This window comes from Orbicella franksi, chromosome 9 (assembly GCF_964199315.1).
Source record: "Orbicella franksi chromosome 9, jaOrbFran1.1, whole genome shotgun sequence".
NCBI classification, from domain to species: domain Eukaryota; kingdom Metazoa; phylum Cnidaria; class Anthozoa; order Scleractinia; family Merulinidae; genus Orbicella; species Orbicella franksi.
Window position 1 is genome coordinate 9,519,050 of NC_138153.1, and position 18,500 is coordinate 9,537,549.

At 38.7% G+C, this 18,500-nt stretch overlaps 2 protein-coding genes and 1 pseudogene across 4 annotated transcripts; 1 reads left to right on the top strand and 2 right to left on the bottom strand.

The window, feature by feature from the left end:
* Window positions 1-467: 467 nt before the first annotated feature.
* LOC145497129 (biotin biosynthesis bifunctional protein BioHC-like) lies at window positions 468-10,043 on the bottom strand. Of its 3 annotated transcripts, XM_081476925.1 has the most exons (3): window positions 9,677-10,043; window positions 9,496-9,605; window positions 468-5,671 (listed from the first exon to the last, which is right to left on the bottom strand). In XM_081476925.1, exon 3 carries the CDS (start codon window positions 1,876-1,878, stop codon window positions 1,072-1,074), a length of 807 nt encoding a protein of 268 aa, XP_081333051.1. In that variant the 5' UTR covers window positions 1,879-5,671; window positions 9,496-9,605; window positions 9,677-10,043; the 3' UTR covers window positions 468-1,071. The 3 variants fall into 3 exon arrangements, with proteins under 3 accessions (XP_081333051.1, XP_081333050.1, XP_081333049.1); XM_081476924.1 differs by having other exon boundaries at window positions 468-5,666; window positions 9,496-10,043; XM_081476923.1 differs by having other exon boundaries at window positions 9,496-10,043.
* Window positions 10,044-12,449: 2,406 nt separating this feature from the next.
* On the bottom strand, window positions 12,450-15,442 carry LOC145497342 (demethylmenaquinone methyltransferase-like). The gene has a single exon (XM_081477164.1). The coding sequence runs from the start codon at window positions 13,443-13,445 to the stop codon at window positions 12,642-12,644; it is 804 nt and encodes a 267-aa protein (XP_081333290.1). The 5' UTR covers window positions 13,446-15,442; the 3' UTR covers window positions 12,450-12,641.
* A 1,037-nt stretch (window positions 15,443-16,479) lies between these two features.
* On the top strand, window positions 16,480-17,350 carry LOC145498256 (uncharacterized; annotated as a pseudogene).
* The last annotated feature ends 1,150 nt before the right edge of the window (window positions 17,351-18,500 follow it).

The following is an 18,500-nucleotide window of genomic DNA, read 5'->3' on the forward strand; positions in this document are numbered from 1 at the left end:
TGAGGATTCGTTTTGAAACAGAGTATGGATAGTAGAAGAGACTGGATAGGAAACTATAGGTCACGTGTAGTGTATTGAACACATTGATTGGCTAAGGGCATATTTGAAAATGATGGAGTCTGGTGGAAATTCATGACGTAGAAAATGGCGTGAAAATGGCGTAAGTATAGGAAAATTTACTATTGTTCCCTCGAGTTTTTGTGTTTTGGTTAGTTGCAACACTTTGGTAAGTATTTAATTGCCTTATTTTCTTTTTTGCCCGAGCCAACCCGCCCAAGCCACACACGGATGACTAAGGTAACAGTATGATGTTATGGCTGTAATTTATTTTTTTTCTCGAGACGCCGAAATATGGTCAACTGTTAACCATATTTCAAGCATAAATCCATGATTTTTTAACTCATTTTTCTCATATTTCTTCGGTGTGTAAAAGCAACTATGACATTTGCAATTTAATTCAAACTTCAAATTGTGGCTTGGTCATATTTTCGGCGCTGAGTGTAATTTCTAGCGTCTAAAGTCAGAGGTTTACTTCTTGTAAATTTTCAAGTGTGTTGACGTATTTGTTTGAACATGCATGATAATTCAAACATGCATACTCATGCAAATAGCTGAACGATGTCTGAACCCCAAATCAGCTAGTGGGCCCTTCGCGCGATCCGGTCACATGGTACAAAATATACATGCTAAGACACAACTTGCACGGTGGGAATTCCAAAACAAAGGCAGGTCAAAGTGGACTGGTACGAGTTGCTTTGTTTTGGAAGTCCCACCGTGCAACATGTGACGTGAGCCTCTAACCTTCGACACGGTTCACAATGCTAGGTTTATATTAGACCACGAGTAGTTCCTCTTTCGCTTAGTCCGTCGTGCGTGACGCGAAAGAAAACCGCGAGAAAAAAATGGCCGCGCGAACTCCTGGGGTTGAGATGCACGCAGGTCTCGCCCCCAGGATTTCACGCGGCCATTTTTTTCTCGCGGTTTTCTTTCGCGTCACGTACGACGGACTAAGCGAAAGAGGGACTACCTGCAGTCTAAGTTTATATGTAAGGTCTTAATGAATGCAAGTATTCATCGTTCCTCTCCTACTTGCTTTCCAGCTATCAGTCGAGACACACTCGATTCCTCTTTGATTCCCCTAAAGTCAAAAGGTTGTTTACCATCTCGGCTTGAGTACGGATAATATCTCTGTAAACGCTCTTCAGTGACCAAGGTAGGATCAAAGATACCGTGTGAGCAAGAAAATATCCAATTTAGAAGACTCTCGATGCTTTCGAAAACCAGCTGCTTGCTAAATGTATCATAACTCGTAACAATATGAAATCCTGCGGTGGAGCAGTATTCCTCTATCTTGGCCCTATGTTCGAATTGACACATTTCAAGAAAACGTGGCGCGTTCTCAGGATTGAGAACCTTGTAAGCGCTCATTTCAAACGACAGAAAACAATCATTGTACTGAATGGCTAATTTTCCCCCACGTTTTAGACTTGCAAACATAATATTGAAGACTTCTTGTTTGTCTGGAATCCAGTGGATGACATGATTACTGAAAATAATGTCGTATGACTCCGAACCAATCCCTGGGAAGTTTGAAGCGCTTCCTTCCACGAATGAGAGATTTTTGACCTCATCATAAGACTGCTGAGCCAGGAGAATTCGCTCCTTGTCAGGGTCAACAGCTACAACCTTTCCCTCGGGTCCTACAAGCTCAGCGAGATATGCAGACAGCTCTCCAGTACCGCAGCCTAAATCCAAGATGGTGTCTCCAGCTTGAGGACAAACATCCGTTTGAATGAACATTTCACCGTCCACTTTTTGTACGGAAAGCGAGCTCTGTTTGTATCCCTTCGCTGCACTATTGCTAGAGGAATTTGCCATCTCTTATACCAAATCAAACAATGAGCTTTTACGCGCTTCAAATTCTTGTATGGCTACCGATCTTTGTGGGTTTGGTTGATCTTACTGGCCACATTTATACAGTGAACCTACAGACCCCCTGGTGTCCGTTTTAAAGCGGTTACCTGTTAGATAGCAATTGGCACTTACAATTTGAGCAATAGACCTTTTAGCGTGGGTGGTTTGTTGCCTCATTTCTGCTTAGCAACCGTAGCCGTTATTGATGCATGCATGAAATCAATTGAACAAACGCATATAGCGTTGCTATTCTCCGTCATAAGTAATGCTTGATATTTGATAGTCCATTTTGTTCAAAATCTAAGATATAAAGTGTTTAGCAATCTTACATTCCACTCTGGCTTTTAATCATTACCGCCAGTCATTTATTTTATGCACAAACTTTCGTGTCACTTCTGGCGTGGAAAATTAGACTATAAGAGGTTGCATAAACTTAAGCTGCTCGTTTGTTCTGTCCTCGCCTCCTTACCGCTCCGCAGAGATTTTGTTCACTCTTCGATATTTTTGTATCATCTATGAGCGACTTCTCGAGGTTTTGGGGGCGAGTTGTCCAACTTGCCCGTCAATAATCGAATGGTTCACCACTTATGCTAAAGCGATCATACGTTTGATTTAAAAGGAAACGAAGCGAAACACGAAACAGAATAAAGCAACGGAGATCAGTATCACTGGAAAAGTTGAACCATTTACAGACTTCTGGAAAGTTTGTTAAATCTCTGTAAAATGTTCACATTTCCTTTGTAAATTTCAATGTCTGTAAATTTGCACACTTACAGAGATTTTGTAATCTCTATAAAAAGTCTGTAAATTTCAGTACGTGTTTCGCTTTCAGATCGCATAAAATGTCCGTGAAATGTAGCTATTTTTCTTGTAAATTTTTGTAAAATTTACAGAGATTTTATAGCATATAAAGAAATCTTTGTAAAATCTCCACATTTTCTCTGTAAAAAGGGCAGGAGAAAAAATCTCTGTAAAATCGAAAGCATAAAATCTCCATAATATGTCTGTAAAATTTAAGCTAAAATAATGTCATAAAATGTTAGTAAAATCTACACAAATAAACTACACGTAATGCCACACAAAAGTACACATAATGTCTGTAAAATGTAAGCATTTTATTGGTATAAATCTCTGCAAAACGTCCACATTTTCTCTGTAAAATCAGCCTGTACAAAAGGAAATGGTACAAAAGCCATAAGACATAATCTCAATAAAATCTATGTAAAAAGTGAACTGAACATTGCATAAAATCTTAGTATAATGTACACAAATAAACTACACAACAGGTCAAACAAAAGTACACATAATCTCTGTAAAATCAATAGGAAGTTATCGAGAACCAGAACATTATCTAAGGATTGTGGCAGGCACACACAAAATATAATAACCTTTGTGCCTTTCAATAACAAATAAATTCTGAAGTTCAAAGTTATGTAACTAACAATTGAGATTTATGCTGCACATATCAAAATTATGACACAAATGAAAGGACCTTGGGAAAGAAGATACATATTTAAACAAACTGGATCAAACTGGTGGCATGACCTTTTTAACCATCAGAAAAGTTTTGTTTCCTGAGATATTCCCAAGATAATTGACAGCACTGCAACCTGGTAATATCTTCCCATCAATGAAGGCATATCAGAGCAGTTTTAAATTGAGTGTTGTAAAACCAAACACAACTAGACTGCTCAGCCAATCTCAAACCATAGTTAAACCAAAACCAAAACCAAAACCAAAGTACTTGTCTGATTACTTAATTCGACACTCAATTGAAAACTGCTCGTCAGAAATTAAACTAATGAGTCCACCTTGATGTTAATTTTTTTACAGTACTGTTCAAAACCATCACTAATACTACTATTGTTAATACTACATTATTAATAATAGCTGATTCAGAACACTTGTCTAAAGATATATTATCATAGCAATAAGAAAAATTCAATCTGCAATATCAGCAATCAATAATCCAGTCAAAGCTCTCCCTGCAGCCATCACGAGAATTCAAAAAAGAGCACTTATAAACAACCAGGGATTGAAAAAATGTAACCTGGTTTTTTATGTGAACTTTCAGCATAATGCCTGGGACGTGTACATGTAAATGATCCCTCTCTTGTGTGAGCTTTTAGCATTCAGTTAGCCTGGAGCATGTAAATATTCATTTGTAGTATTCTCAGCAGTTGCATAATTATTATATTCTAAAAATAATTGCCCTTGATACATGAAAGAGATTCTTGGATTAACAGGTACATTGTAAGGTAGCTACATGTACAAGTTTCAGATTAAAAACTGCAAATCTCTTATTTGGATGATACAAATATTGCACTCCTTTAATGGCTGCTTGAAAGAGTTTTAAAATAACTTATAAACAATTAGATTAGCTGGTACTTCCCAAAGGTGGTCATGGTTGCTAAGGGAGAAGATCCTTATGAGAGCTTTTGATTACAGGGTTTGTGTGAGGGTTCAATTCAAAAGGGGGTCAAAATATGGTTGTAACTACATGAACCCATGGGTCAGAAACAGTTACAGTTATGCAAAAAATGTTTGCATAACTGTAAAATACACTTTAACCTCTCACTAAGGACACCTCAACAATAAAGACAGCTTATTTGGTCCCAGAAAAACCAGAATTACTATAAACAGTACCTCTACAATAATTATGGACACCTCCATAATATGTACACTCAACTCTGGCCCTATGGTCTCCATATTTAGGAGGGTCCAATATAAATTGAAAATGCTTCGAGATTGTACATATGTACAGTGCATAGAATCAATTAACATGTAAAAAATTAATTCGGCTGAATATTTGTGTCATCTGAGTGACTCAAGAGGAGCTTTCTTAATGCTTAACCAACAAAAAGGTAAAAGGTAAAATCTGCATGCGAGCCAAGTGGCCCATCAGGCCGAAGCTTATCCTGGTTTCTGTAGCATGAAGCGACTAGGAGTATTTCTACTCCCCCCTGGATGGGATGCTAGTCCATCGCAGGGTTACCCCCAGCATTAAGTTCGCCGGTACCCATTTATACACCTGGGTGGAGAGAGGCACTGTGAGAGTAAAGTGTCTTGCCCAAGAACACAACACAATGTCCCCGGCCAGGGCTTAACCAACAAACATTCATTAAATGATTTATTCCTAACTACTAACATCTAGTAGAATTCTACTAGTATGCTAATGCAAATGCTGTAATCTGATTGGCTGAATCATTGCACACTATCAGCCATTAGTGCTCAGTGGCTTGGTGTGGTTGATAAAATTTCAACGTTTTCTCGTTTCTCCAAAGTTTTGAAAGAGCATTTGGGAACAAATGGATAATTAAATTCCTGAGAAGACTGAAGAAGGACATTCACAGTTTCTTGAATTAAAAAAGACTTCAATTTTTTGAAAGAAACTGATAAGCGTGTGCCCCCAGCTAAAAATGTCAAATTGACAATTCAGTCCGCACGAATTCTCGAAAGTGTGAAGTTCAATATAAGACCAGACAGATTTGGAATCGTTACTTGAAGCAAATTTCAGTTAGAATTCTCGATTTCTATGAGGTGATAGTTGATTTGGTCTTCGGCCTCATCAACTATCACCTCATAGAAATCTCAAGCTCATAATCTAATTGTCAAGCAGTGTTATCAAATAAAATTAGTTAATCTTGGCAGCACTATATGCACATACATTTAAATATAATATACATTTATAACAATGGAATAGCCTCCTGAAGCTTGACAGTATTTCCACATTTCTTGTAATGTTGTTCTTTCTGTTCTACATGTGAAAGAAAGGACAGAAAGCAAAGTTATCACTACTACATAAATGCCCAACATTCGTAACAAAAGATGCATGTAAATCACAACAACAAGTGCATGTGCTGTCGAACTGCTTAACAGTGTAGATGGCCAGTCTAACAATCCATTATTTTCTAAATTAGTATGGAAGACCAAATGTTTATGTACAGTACTTTACTAACAATAGTTGCCTAGGTAATTGCTGAATATTGTGCATATGAATATCAAGGAGCAATGTGCATTTTAATTGACAGCTGCAATACCATTATATTGGTTTGGCTAAGGGATACAATTAAGTGTCCTCACAGATCATCTTTCAAATTATTGTCAAATTCCAGTTGATTCTTATTTATGATCAATTAGTAAGAATAGACCTACATTGAATAGATGACACTATCAACATTTTTTTGGTTTCTTTATTATACATGTATAAAACAGATAGATTCCATGTTGCTGTGCATCTGTTCAGTAATTGATCACACAAGACATGACAAAATGTGGAAAGAACATCAGTGACACACTCGGCTATCACATTGTGTGTCATGTTTTTGTTCTTACCACATTTTGGTGTGATAAATCACTGGACAGATGCACAGCAACTGCATTTTGACCTCTGTTAAACAGCCAACCTCTAGGAAATGGATAGTTTCCACTTAAAGGGGGCTGACCACTTAATAGAGGTGAAAACAATAGAAAAGCCCTCATCAAGACTTTGATAACTGGCTGCCTAATTGGGGTGTGTTTAATAGGTGGCGGCATAATATGGGTTTGACTGTATTTGTTAACTTGACACACAGTCGAACTTCCTGTAAACGACAACTATCCAAAATTTGAAGCCCACGTGTTGCTTACAGGAGGTGGTCGCTTACGAGAGCTTAGACCATATTGGGTCAACATTTTGCCTCATTAGCTTATGGTTAACAGTAAGGACTTACATGTACCCCATGCGCCAATGCCCATCTAAACCCTTGTAATTTTAGTAGCCACAAAAATATCTCATCTTTCCTAAGTATTTATTCAGAATATCATGGTTTGCTTCTGATAAACTACCTACATGTACATATACATGTTTATAGGTTGATCAGAATAACATCTTATTATCCCATTTTTTTTCTTTTGTTTTCTGTCAAGTGGTCGCTTACAGGAGGTTAAAAACACAAGATTTTAAACTTTTAGCTCTAAAAGTGGTTGTGGTCACTTATGAGAGGTGGTCGCTCACAATAGGTTTGAAATATAGTGATTTAATATGGAAACTTTTGGTATTTTGGAAAACTGGCTGCTTACGAGAGGTGGCCACAACTGCAAATTAAAATCCCTACTAAATCCCGATTTAAGGTTACCGTATACCTTCAGGGGTGTCTCACGTCCAAGCGATGTAGCGCGTCCGGTTTAAGCTGTAGATACCTAAACCCCTATATCAAATTAAAGCTTATAGAGCTGGCTATCAAACCATACCAAAAATTTTGAAATAAAATGAGGTGCCGATTTTTTCATGGCCACTAAATGCGAGCGTCCTAATCACCTTTTGGAAGCTACAAGTCAAAGCGAATTTTGTTTTTCGCCAATTTATTTTTTCCCTCGGTTTCAGGACAAAAAGCGCTAAAAAAGCGTGTCTGCGTTTTGCCATATTCAATTGCAGTAAAAAGTTACAGAACATTTTCAAAATAGGATTTAAAAAATGTGAAGTGACCGTACAAAAATTGCTCTCGGAGAAAAAATATTTCGAAATAAACAATTCGCAGACACGTTTTTGGTTTTTATATGTTAATCTAGCTACTGTCCAAATTTGAGGGCAATCAAACAAATCCCCTTTGAGTTGTAACTCTTTAAAGTGTCTGCTTCAAGCGAAAAAATTTATTCGAGAAAACAGCGCTAAGAAAAATATCTTGCTTCGCAAACAAACTCCGCCCACAAACGCCTTCAACTGGGTTCTCAGATCACTGAGCCAATCAGCACTTGGAAAATTTACTACCATTAACTCGCGGTGAAATTTACGCGTGAATCTCGAAAAAACCCTTGTGTTTTGCAATGCGCTCAAGGCGGAGAGATGATTTTTCTGTAGCTCGGTTTTTCTTGAAGCTGGTCTGGCAAAATGGGGAAGACGAAAAAGGATACGAACGCTAGAGTGGCTGGGCGACGAGAACAAACTGAACAAAAGAAAGCGCGGCGGAGCAAATGTGCATGGATAATATTCCAATGGATCTCAATGAGTTGGGCGATTCATCGGTATCGGACTCAACAAAAGAGTCAATGTACACGTCGCTGTTATAGCTGTCGAGTTCCCAAACTTTTACAGAATCGTTCTCTACTCTTGACTCGATCTTTTTGCCCGCTTGATACGATAGCTATAGCTTCATCCGTGAGGCCAACTTTCGCTTCTTCACTCATTGATGTGTTTTCACTCGTTCTTCGCTTTTTCGAACTGGTAAACAGAGTTTTCCGTGGTCCATGTTTACTTATAACTTAATAGAATTACATCTAATACGAAAAATGCTTGGATCTGAGTAGCCAACCAATTCGTGGTATCCATATATTCCCGCGAAAGTAGTCTCGGTTGATTGCGTACACGTTATAGGGCTGTCAATCAAGAGGGAACTTTTACTTCCGGCCGTAACGTAAAACCTCCATTTCTCCGCCAATATTGAGTTTTTTTCAATTTTGTTTTCAGAAATTAGAGATTATTCTTCGACCATTACTTTGAACCAAAAATCCAAATTTGAAGAAAATTGCCGATCTGAAGGTATACTGTAACCTTAATTACTGCACACAATGCACATGAGAAACAGCACTGTCAAAATATCAGGGACAAACAGACCTGTTGATACGGGTCCTGCCTATGAATAATTTGTCGCTATCTGACAGGCAGAAAGTGTAGTACAGGAGTTGAGGTGGCATATTTCAAGAGAACATACAGTATTCACTGTATTTATTTAGGAGTACACCACCTTTTCCTCACTAGCAATAAGTAACAATAATTATTCACTGAAGTGGAGGTAAGTATCCACCACTTTCACCAACACTGAAGTGAATAATTATTTTAGTATATACCACACAAGCTGGATAACTAGCAGACCAAAGAGCAACTTTATTTGAGACAGGAAGCCATTTTGTTTTTCTTTGGCTGCTCAGAGGTGAATAGTACTTGGCTAATCACCTCCGAGCTAGCCAATCAGCGTGGGCAAAAAGTACTATTCACTTGTGTGGTATATACTAATCAATATTTTTTGCTGTTATTTTCAAGGCAGTGCCTAAAAAGGGCAGATACAGTAGTCAATTTTTAAACAATTTTAATTTATTCAATATTACTATTATTTGAATGGAAATGAGATCATTTCAAACAAATCTGGCCGATATTGATTTGTATTAATGGGCCACAGCAACTGGCAAATGTTAACAATAATTACCGAGGCCATTGACTGAATTTTAAAGTCCACGTCTATGAAGTGACTTTGTGATTGTTTTATTAATAATTTAAGATAAATGTTCTGCAGTCATATCCATGATCGGCCACATTTGAGTACAGGTTAACTTTGTACAACAGGCGAAAATGGTATAATCTTCATAATTAAATGTAGAAGGAATATATAACTTTCACAGTATGACTAGTTTGGGGAAGATTGAGTAAATATCCCGACCAGTGATGTACAAGTACATGCAAGACTCTGCACTGCCCCAGGTAAGCTTATAACGTAAACCATCGTAAACCTCCACATAAATGTACACCTAATGAGCTTCTACTAAATAAACCAAACAAATCTGTGCTTACGAACTTACCAACAAAGATATTCTACATTATCAACGTACCTCAGTAGTCCAGAAGCAGCAAGAGTACCATATACGCCGTTGTGAAATGGCGAGGCAAGATTCAAAAATGGCGGATGATTTCACTCTGTTCACTCTACGAAACTCGAGATCTGGGCAGAAAAAGCCGCACAGATCTGAGATCATAGTAAGAAGATTCCGTTTAAGGCCAGTACAGTCCTACCCACAAAAGAAGCGAGCTCTGACTTGGTTCAATAGAAGTGTAACTTCTGTGCGTGAAACTTGTAATTCAGATCGTTAAAACGAGCGCCACAAAACGAGCTTGAGTACCCAGACCTACTCGGCCAAAGCTACTACATTAGCCGCTGTTCCGAAATGAGCCCGCATTTTCTTCCACCTCTCATTACAATCGCTACCTACTAGCCGGGTGCTCGCAAATTTTAGAAAATTACTGAACAAATTGAGATAGCCTTTCAATTCGTGCAAATCATACTAACCAGAAAAAATATATTTGTTTCATTACGGCGTAGAAACAATTAAAGTCCGTTGATTGATCGATGGCCGATTGTATTTGAAACCTTAATAAACCATTCACGGCTTTTACCTGTAGAGTATATGAAACGCTTTTTAAACCATTTTATAAAAGGTTTGCGTAGTTAAAGAGCCATTGAGTCTAAAATAAATATATTTGTTGGATTACGCAGGTAGAAGTGTTGTTGCACTCCCATAGCAACAGAATAATTGATTCTTTATGACTACGACCATTTATTCCTTTCTAAATTGTACGAAAAAACTTCTGGCGAACTAACTTTTGGTCGATCGGGGCGAATCTACTTTTTCGGGGACGACACGACTTTGAGTTGGGGCGAAATGGTTCGGTTCGGTTCGGTTCCGATATGGCGATCAGTGTAAAATGGGGTTGAGAGGCTTACACGACTAATACGGTTCGTGATATTTGTACATTTACCGTTCTCTTCTCGGTCTCTCGACCTTTCCTTGTTTCAAACGTGTTTATGAAGGGCATTTTATGTTGTGTTATTAGGGCCCAGCTGTTTGATTAGAACTGTTCGCAAGAAAAGTATGTTGCTTCTATTCACGGATATCAAATTTATCATTCATCGATTTTTCTTCGGAGACCACCGTAGCTTTACTTCGAGAAAGAACACCTTGTTTTGGAGGTCGATAGCTGTCGACCTCCTGAGTAGGTTTTAGCACGGCTTCGCGGAAGGAGTATCACCAGTCGGCGATCTACATGCGCTGCGCCCCAATTAACTGAATACCTGACCAAAGTGATCAGGCTAAACGCGTAAAAATCTTTGTAAATGGTAAATTTAAACTCATTCTTAGAAGATTTTGTTAAGTCTGTAAATTATGAGTTATTCCTCTTATTCTAGCTGGTACAATTTACAAACATTTTACAAACATTTTGAAATAAACAGAACTAAAAACTAAACAAAATCTTTGTAAAATAAATTTACAGACATTTTGTTTTTAAGCGGGATAAGTGATTAAGTCTGTAAATTCAGGATCTACAGACATTTCATAAAGTCTGTAAATGGGTCAAATTTTCCAGTGTATGGTATATTTGTATAGGCCAAATTGGCCTGCTCTCAGCTAATCACAATGAACTTATCTGCTCAGTCATTTGGTCATTACTGTTAACCTTGTTGCCTTAGCACGTACACTTACGATGAGGTTTGTAGGTCCCTGTGGCTTTCTCAGAAAGACGTCCCAAGATCTACAACGCGATGGTCACGCATACTGATCACATTCCTCTCGTAATCGGTTACCACATGCATACCAGCATTATAAGCAATAAAAATCCCTTAATTTTTGATAGTTTGGTAGGAGTACATTTAATGAAAAATGATACTCAGGAACTGATCAGCAAGCCGAAAATATACTTTTTTTTGGCAAAATTTGACTATAAAGACTCCCTAAAGGTGTTAGAGTTGTCTTAAGAACTGGAACACTTGAGTTGGATGCCACTCCATAAGAGAAATATTTGCATCTCGGTTATAAAAAAAGACATGGCAAATCATGGGAAAAGGTAATAAACAGTGGATCGGGACATACAAAAACGGATCTGTCCCTTGAAATATCTTCTCCCCAGATGTTGCCTGATTTCTTACTGCCTGAGAAACCCATGGCCAGAATCGGTGAACCGTACCCTTGCGAGCTGGTGAAAGTCTCACCCATAGCAGGCAAACTTTTAAAAGAAGATCTGCTGGGAAGTAGTAGTTGAGACATTTCTCCGAGAAGGAAGAGATAAAAATTTGCCAGCAATTTCAAAATTTGGTTTAAAAATACTTATTTTTTGACCATCAGCTGGTAACTGATAGTAATTCTGCGAAATAAGCTCGCAAAGTGCCCCTGAACGACCTTCGACACGGTTCAACTTTTACAGACCACAAATAAATAATGATTACTGTGCTGCTACTTTTTCTTTCGTTGGCATCAAAACTATGGCAAGCCATTCCATTTGAACTAAAAGAAACAATCCTATTCCTATTTCTAGAAGAAATACAAACTGTACCTCCTAGAATATCAAGCTGTTTCTTAAGAACAATTTGTTTGATCAGCCTAATTACCTCCTACACGTCCTTTTATATATATATATATATATATATATATATATATATATATATAGGCAGAATAATATGGTTTTCCAAACGGTGACTTCCAGTAGAAGGATCAAAAGATACCGTGCTTCAATGTGAATTTTAGTTAAGTGTAAGATGAGGCGTCATGAAGCAAACTTCTAACTTACATTAAAAGCGGGAACAGTTAGAAGTTTGCTTCATGACGCCTCATCTTACACTTAACTATATATATATATATATATATATATATATATATATATATATATATGTATATATATATAATATATATAATCATCAGTACGGCATCTAATACGTAATTTACGTAATACACTTTGCACTGTTTTTGTTACATAAGCTTATTGTCTACGCTAGTTAACTTAACGTGGCGGTGACCAACCTGAAAGCCTTGGCTACTTTCGTCACTACTCACATTTACTTTCTATTTATTATAATTTTGTTGTTTCTGTGTTCTTGTTAAGTTGGTAATATTATGTAATATTCATTTATAGATTGATTGTAAGAAATAGTGCAAAACGATAAAAAAATGTTAATCTACGCAAGGAATCACGGAATGAATGCAAACTTTTATGGTTCCTCTCCTGCTTGCTTTACAGCTATCACACGAGACACACTCGATTCCTCTTTGATTTCTCTGAAGTCAAAAGGTTGTTTACCATCTCGGCTTGAGTACGGATAATATCTTTGCAAACGCTCTTTAGTGACCAAGCTAGGATCAAAGACACCGTGAGAGCAAGACCATATCCAATTTAGAAGACTCTCAATGCTTTCGAAAACCAGGTGCATAAACGTGTCATAACTCGTAACAATGTGAAATCCTGCGGTGGAGCAGTATTCCTCTATCTTGGCCCTTTCTTCGAACTGACACTTTTCAAGAAAACGTGGCGCGTTCTCAGGATTGAGAACCATGTAAGCGCTCATTTCAAACGACAGAAAACGATCATTGTAATGAATGGCTATTTTCCCTCCTCGTTTTAGACTTAAAAACATATTCTTGAAGACTTCTTGTTTGTCTGGAATCCAGTGGATGACATGATTACTGAAAATAATGTCATATGATTCCGAGCCAATACCTGGGAAGTTTGAAGCGCTGGCCTCCACAAATGAGAGATTATTTACCTCATCATAAGTCTGCTGAGCCAGAAAAATTCTTTCCTTGTCAGGATCAACAGCTACAACCTTTCCCTCGGGTCCTACTAGGTCAGCCAGATATGCAGACAGCTCTCCTGTACCGCAGCCTAAATCCAAGATGGTGTCTCCAGCTTGAGGACAAACATCCGTCTGAATGAACTTTTCACCGTCCACTTTTTGCACGGAAAGCGAGCTTTGTTTGTATCTCTCGGCTGCGTTACTGTTGGACGAATTTGACATCTCTCGTTCCTAACAGCAAGATCTTAGCTTTTCGCCTTGAAACTGAACCGATATACTAGCTACCGATGTTTGCCGTCCTTCCAACCAACTTCGGGTTTCTTTAGTATTCCTTTTCAGCACTGAATTGATTTTCAAGAGTCTAATCAATATGTAATATGGGCATTAGAATAAATTTGTCACGCGTAGAATCATTTTGTTGCTTATGGTTTTCATGTTCGTACTTTATCGATTTCCTGTAGACCAGCTGTCTGCGTGTAGTTTTGCCTCTATTTTATAAACGTTTTCGCGAGGGTTGTCCAATACTGTCGAGTAGATTCCATCGGAAAAAGGGAGAATGTTATTGACGATCCGACAGGTTGAGTTGTCGATCGGAAAATTGCATCTCATTAGCGGGACTTAGAAAATATTTCACGATATTCTTCTGGTAGGGCCCCAGTAAAACTTTGTCGATTCGATCGATTCGTTCGATTCGTCGAATGGAGAATTTTATTGACGATCCGACAAGTGGAGTTTTCGATCGGAAAATTGCATCTCATTAGTGGGACTTAGAAAATAGTTCACGATATTCTTGTGGTTGACCATGCAAAACGCATCTGTTTATGTCCTCTTTCACTGTGCTTAAATGACCATGCAATGTTTCGTTTATACTACCTTTGATGTTTTTAGAACGAGGAATATTCATGTATTTATGTCCTCTTTCACCGGTGTTTTTAGAACGAGGAATATTCATGTGTTTATGTCCTCTTTCACCGGTGTTTTTAGAACGAGGAATATCCATGTGTTCATGTACTCTTTCACCGTGCTTTTCTTATAGCGGCGTAAATGACTATGCAATGTTTCGTTTATACTACCTTTGGTGTTTTTAGAACGAGGAATATTCATGTGTTTATGTCCTCTTTCACAGTGCTTTCGTTGTAATAGCCTGTGAATGAATCGACAACGTTGGACCGCCAGGTCTGTTGTTACGATTTTTCGATCGACAACATCCACGTTTCGCGGTCGTGTCCATTCGACAAATCGAACGAATCGGTCGGATCGACGACGTTGGACCGCCGGGTCTGTTGTTACTAATGAGATGCGATTTTCCGATCGACAACATCCAGGTTTCGCGGTCGTGTCCATTCGACGAATCGAACGGATCGGTCGAATCGTCAACGTTGGACCGCCGGGTCTGTTGTCACTAATGAGATGCGATTTTCCGATCGACAACATCCAGGTTTCGGGTCGTGTCCATTCGACGAATCGATCGAATCGATCGATCCGACAGGCTTTATATCCAGCTAATAGCTAATGAGATGCAACTTTCCGATCGACAACGAATAGAAAGTTCTCTTTTCCGATGGAATCTACTCGACAGTATTGGACATGAGTGGTTTTCACCGCTGTCAGCACGGTGATTTGATGATGGATAAAAAACGAACACAAACAGAACAGCAGTATTGTTCTTTCTTTAAGGTTTGACGTGTAGAAATATTAAAAAAAATGTTATCAGTCATTATTTCCAATTTTCATCACGTAGTTAAATTCACGAACGCAGTCTTTAACTTTTCTTCGGTTTCCTTATCTTTAGAAACCTCATTAGCAGCACCACACACCCTCAGTTTCAACAAGGAAACTTTTGCGCGTTTTTGGGTCAAACTAGACCTCGCCTTATACTAGCGCATATTTTGCCAGTTCATAAAGCTTTCGCGAGAAGAGTCCCCTCACCAAACGAAAACCTCTCAGCACAATTTCAAAAAGGTATATAGGTTTCGCTGCAACAAGTACACGTGCCAGCTGCTCTCATTTTGAGTGGTAAACGTGAAAATAAATCTGCTTCGGCTGTAGCAAATCAAACATATTTACATCGTATACAAGGTGATAAAGTGATTCGTCTAACTTGCCAAAGTTAAGACAGACATGCATTCTCTCTTTGCAAAGCGCAAGCCCCAGACAAAGTGTCTGTATTACCTAGCCTGCGGCCTAATCAGTAACACTACGGTAGCCCACTAATTAACTCCTGCCACTAAACGACAATATAAGCTGAAAGTATTTTTAACTGTAAAAGGCAAACTCAGTGACCCTATTTTTGATCATTAATTAGTGGTCAGCAAGCGAATGTAATTTCGTGAAAGGTCTGAAAGGTTTAAACAAAAATCTTAGAGCCCGTAGAGGATTCTGAGCTGCCCTGAGATTTCAAAAACTTCAGGTTTCTAGTTACTCTACGATGGCAGAGGCTCGCTTAACTTTACTTTCTGCTCTTTGCCGAAGACGAGAGAGCTTCTGCTTGCAACTCTGCGTACGCTTCACTTAATTTGTTGGGAATTGATTTTTGGAGTCATTTGATGTATTCAATTTCAAGGTCTGCAACTGGAAAGGCGCTAATTAGAATAATTTGTCGCGCATAGAACTACCCTGCGAGACAGAGATTTGGCCCTCTCTTCCTGCTCAGTGAGAGACGAGTGGAAACCTCTGCTCGCAACTGCTCTATCGTCTGATCAACCGCCGCAACCAGGGGCGAATGAATTAAAAAATACTGGGTCTTGACAAGTTTTAAGTGGTGAAATAAAACGATGATTGTGTGCAAACTTTTTGCATGTCAAAGAAGTGAATTGCACGATTAAGGCCAGGTCCTAACTTGCGAAGCAAGCATAAGCATAAACATAAGCATAAAAAGCTTATGTGATAGTAGGGAGAACAGCGACATAGGCATGAGCATGAGCATAAGCATAAGCATTCTTCTTATGCTTATGCTTATGCTTATGCTTATGCCAACATGTCCCCAGTGGATACAATAGCGACATAAGCATTAACACAAGTATAAAAGTACTCAGTGACGCCTCAGGTACATTGTACGTGTCCAACAACAACAACAACAACAACAACAATCTTTATTCACATTATTCAGGTACAAAAGAAAGGTAAGACAGAAAAGAAACTATAGAAAACGCAATGATAGAGCTTATATAACTATATGTTCAATTTGAGCCGGGTCCACCATTTGAACGGAGAGCGAACTCAAAAAAACAAGACTCCTGAACTAAATCCTCAAAAGATGGCAAATTTATTCAGCTACGATGCAGCACTAGGCTGCAAACAGAGGTCACTCTCCGTTCAAACGGTGGACGGTAAAATGTTCATTGAAACGAAAGTTGCTCCTCAAACTGGAAACACCATCTTGGATTTAGGTTGCGGTACAGGAGAGCTGTCTGCATATCTGGCTGAGCTTGTAGGACCCGAGGGAAAGGTTGTAGCTGTTGACCCTGACAAGGAACGACTTCTACTGGCTCAGCGCTCTTACGGTGATGTCAAGAATCTCTCATTTGTGGAAGGAAACGCTTCAAACTTTCCAGGGATTGAATCTGAGTCATACTACAATATTTTCTGCAATTATGTCATCCACTGGATCCCGGACAAACAAGAAGTCTTCAAGAATATGTTTAAAAGAGTGGAGGGAAAATAGCCATCAACTACATTGATCATCTTCCCCCTTTTTTATCCAGCGCTTTTAAGGAACTCAATCCCGAGAACCCTGAGGGAATTTCTGAGATGTTTCATTGCGAAGAGAGGCCCAAGATTGAGCAATACTGTTCCTTCGCCGGATTCCATGTCACCAGGAGTTACGACACGCATAGCTCACAGCAGGTTTTCCAAACTATTGAGAGCCTTCTAAACTGGATTTGGTCGTCAGCACACGGTGCTTTTGATCCTAAGCTTGTAACCAAAGAGCGTTTGCAGAGATATTATCCGTACTCAAGCAGAGATGGTAAACCTCCGTTTGACTTCAGAGGAAGCAAGGAAGAATCGCGTGTTTGTTGACTGGGGTAGCTGTCAAGCAAGGAAGAGATAGAAAAGCTACATGGATAGATGCAACAAGATAGATGCAAAGATAGATGCAAAGCTTGGAGCACTTGCGGTTGCGGTCAACAGTGGAGGCTATTCGATTCGAGTTTTGAATGAAAGGAGCATTAGTGACGGTGGAAATTTGTGTCCTCTATGGTTGGTGACTCTCAAATCAGTTTGAAATAGTGTCAGAGACGCCTTTTAGCTGCGATACAGTTGGCCATGAGCTGTAGTGAGCTACACTTTGCTTGCTGCTGTCCCCTGAAACGTACTGGAGTATTCGCATCGGAAAGCAAGGTTATGTGTTTATTTTAACTGATTTTAAGACGTGATGTTTTGAAGTTTTGATGTTTTGATGTTTTGATGTTTTGATGTTTTGATGTTTTGATGTTTTGATGTTTTGATGTTTTGATGTTTTGATGTTTTGATGTTTTGATGTTTTGATGTTTTGATGTTTTGATGTTTTGATGTTTTGATGTTTTGATGTTTTGATGTTTTGATGTTTTGATGTTTTGATGTTTCATTCCTGACATCAATCAGTGTGTCAACAGTTATTTTGAGACCGAGAAAAGTTGAATTCTTTAAATAAACAAATCTCATAAACATTTTGTTTGTCGGGTTTGTTAAATTCGAGATAAAGCAATGGTTCTCGGCTTACCAAGACCAATTTTGTGCTTGATTTAGTCTCGCTCGACTGCCGACTGAGACTGCTCGAGTATTTTTTCCAAGTCATTTTCTAAAAAAGAAACGGCTTGATCTCTCTTCTTCCTGCTTCTCGTACCTGTTAAATGCCTTGACAAGACTTTTTTGTACCTATCTTTTGTCCAGTCACGTAAAATATTATCTTAAATCTGAGTCATCTGAGGCTCGGGCAGTTCTTCTTACCAATCTGATTAACCACTGTATAGCAGCTAATAAGTGGCCAAGCCTATGGAAATGTAGCAATGTGACTCAACTCTTTAAGAAGGACAGCCCTGCGGACAAAACCAATTATCGCCCAGTGTCTGTTCTGACATCCTTATCTAAAATCTTTGAAAGGGTTCAACATGTTCAAATGCTGGTCTTTTCCAAGTCAGTGCTAAGTGATAGATTATCTGGCTTCCTGAAGGGTCACTCCTGTACAACCGCTCTTCTTAAAGTGACAGAAGATTTTAGAGCCACGCTTGATGACAAAGAACATTGTGCTGCAATTGCAGTGGATTTATCAAAAGCATTCGACTCCGTGTCCCAAAG

Coding starts and splice junctions, on each gene's coding strand:
- LOC145497129 (XM_081476925.1), bottom strand. CDS start 1,878: ATGGCAAATTCCTCTAGCAATAGTGCAGCGAAGGGATACAAACAGAGC.
- LOC145497342 (XM_081477164.1), bottom strand. CDS start 13,445: ATGTCAAATTCGTCCAACAGTAACGCAGCCGAGAGATACAAACAAAGC.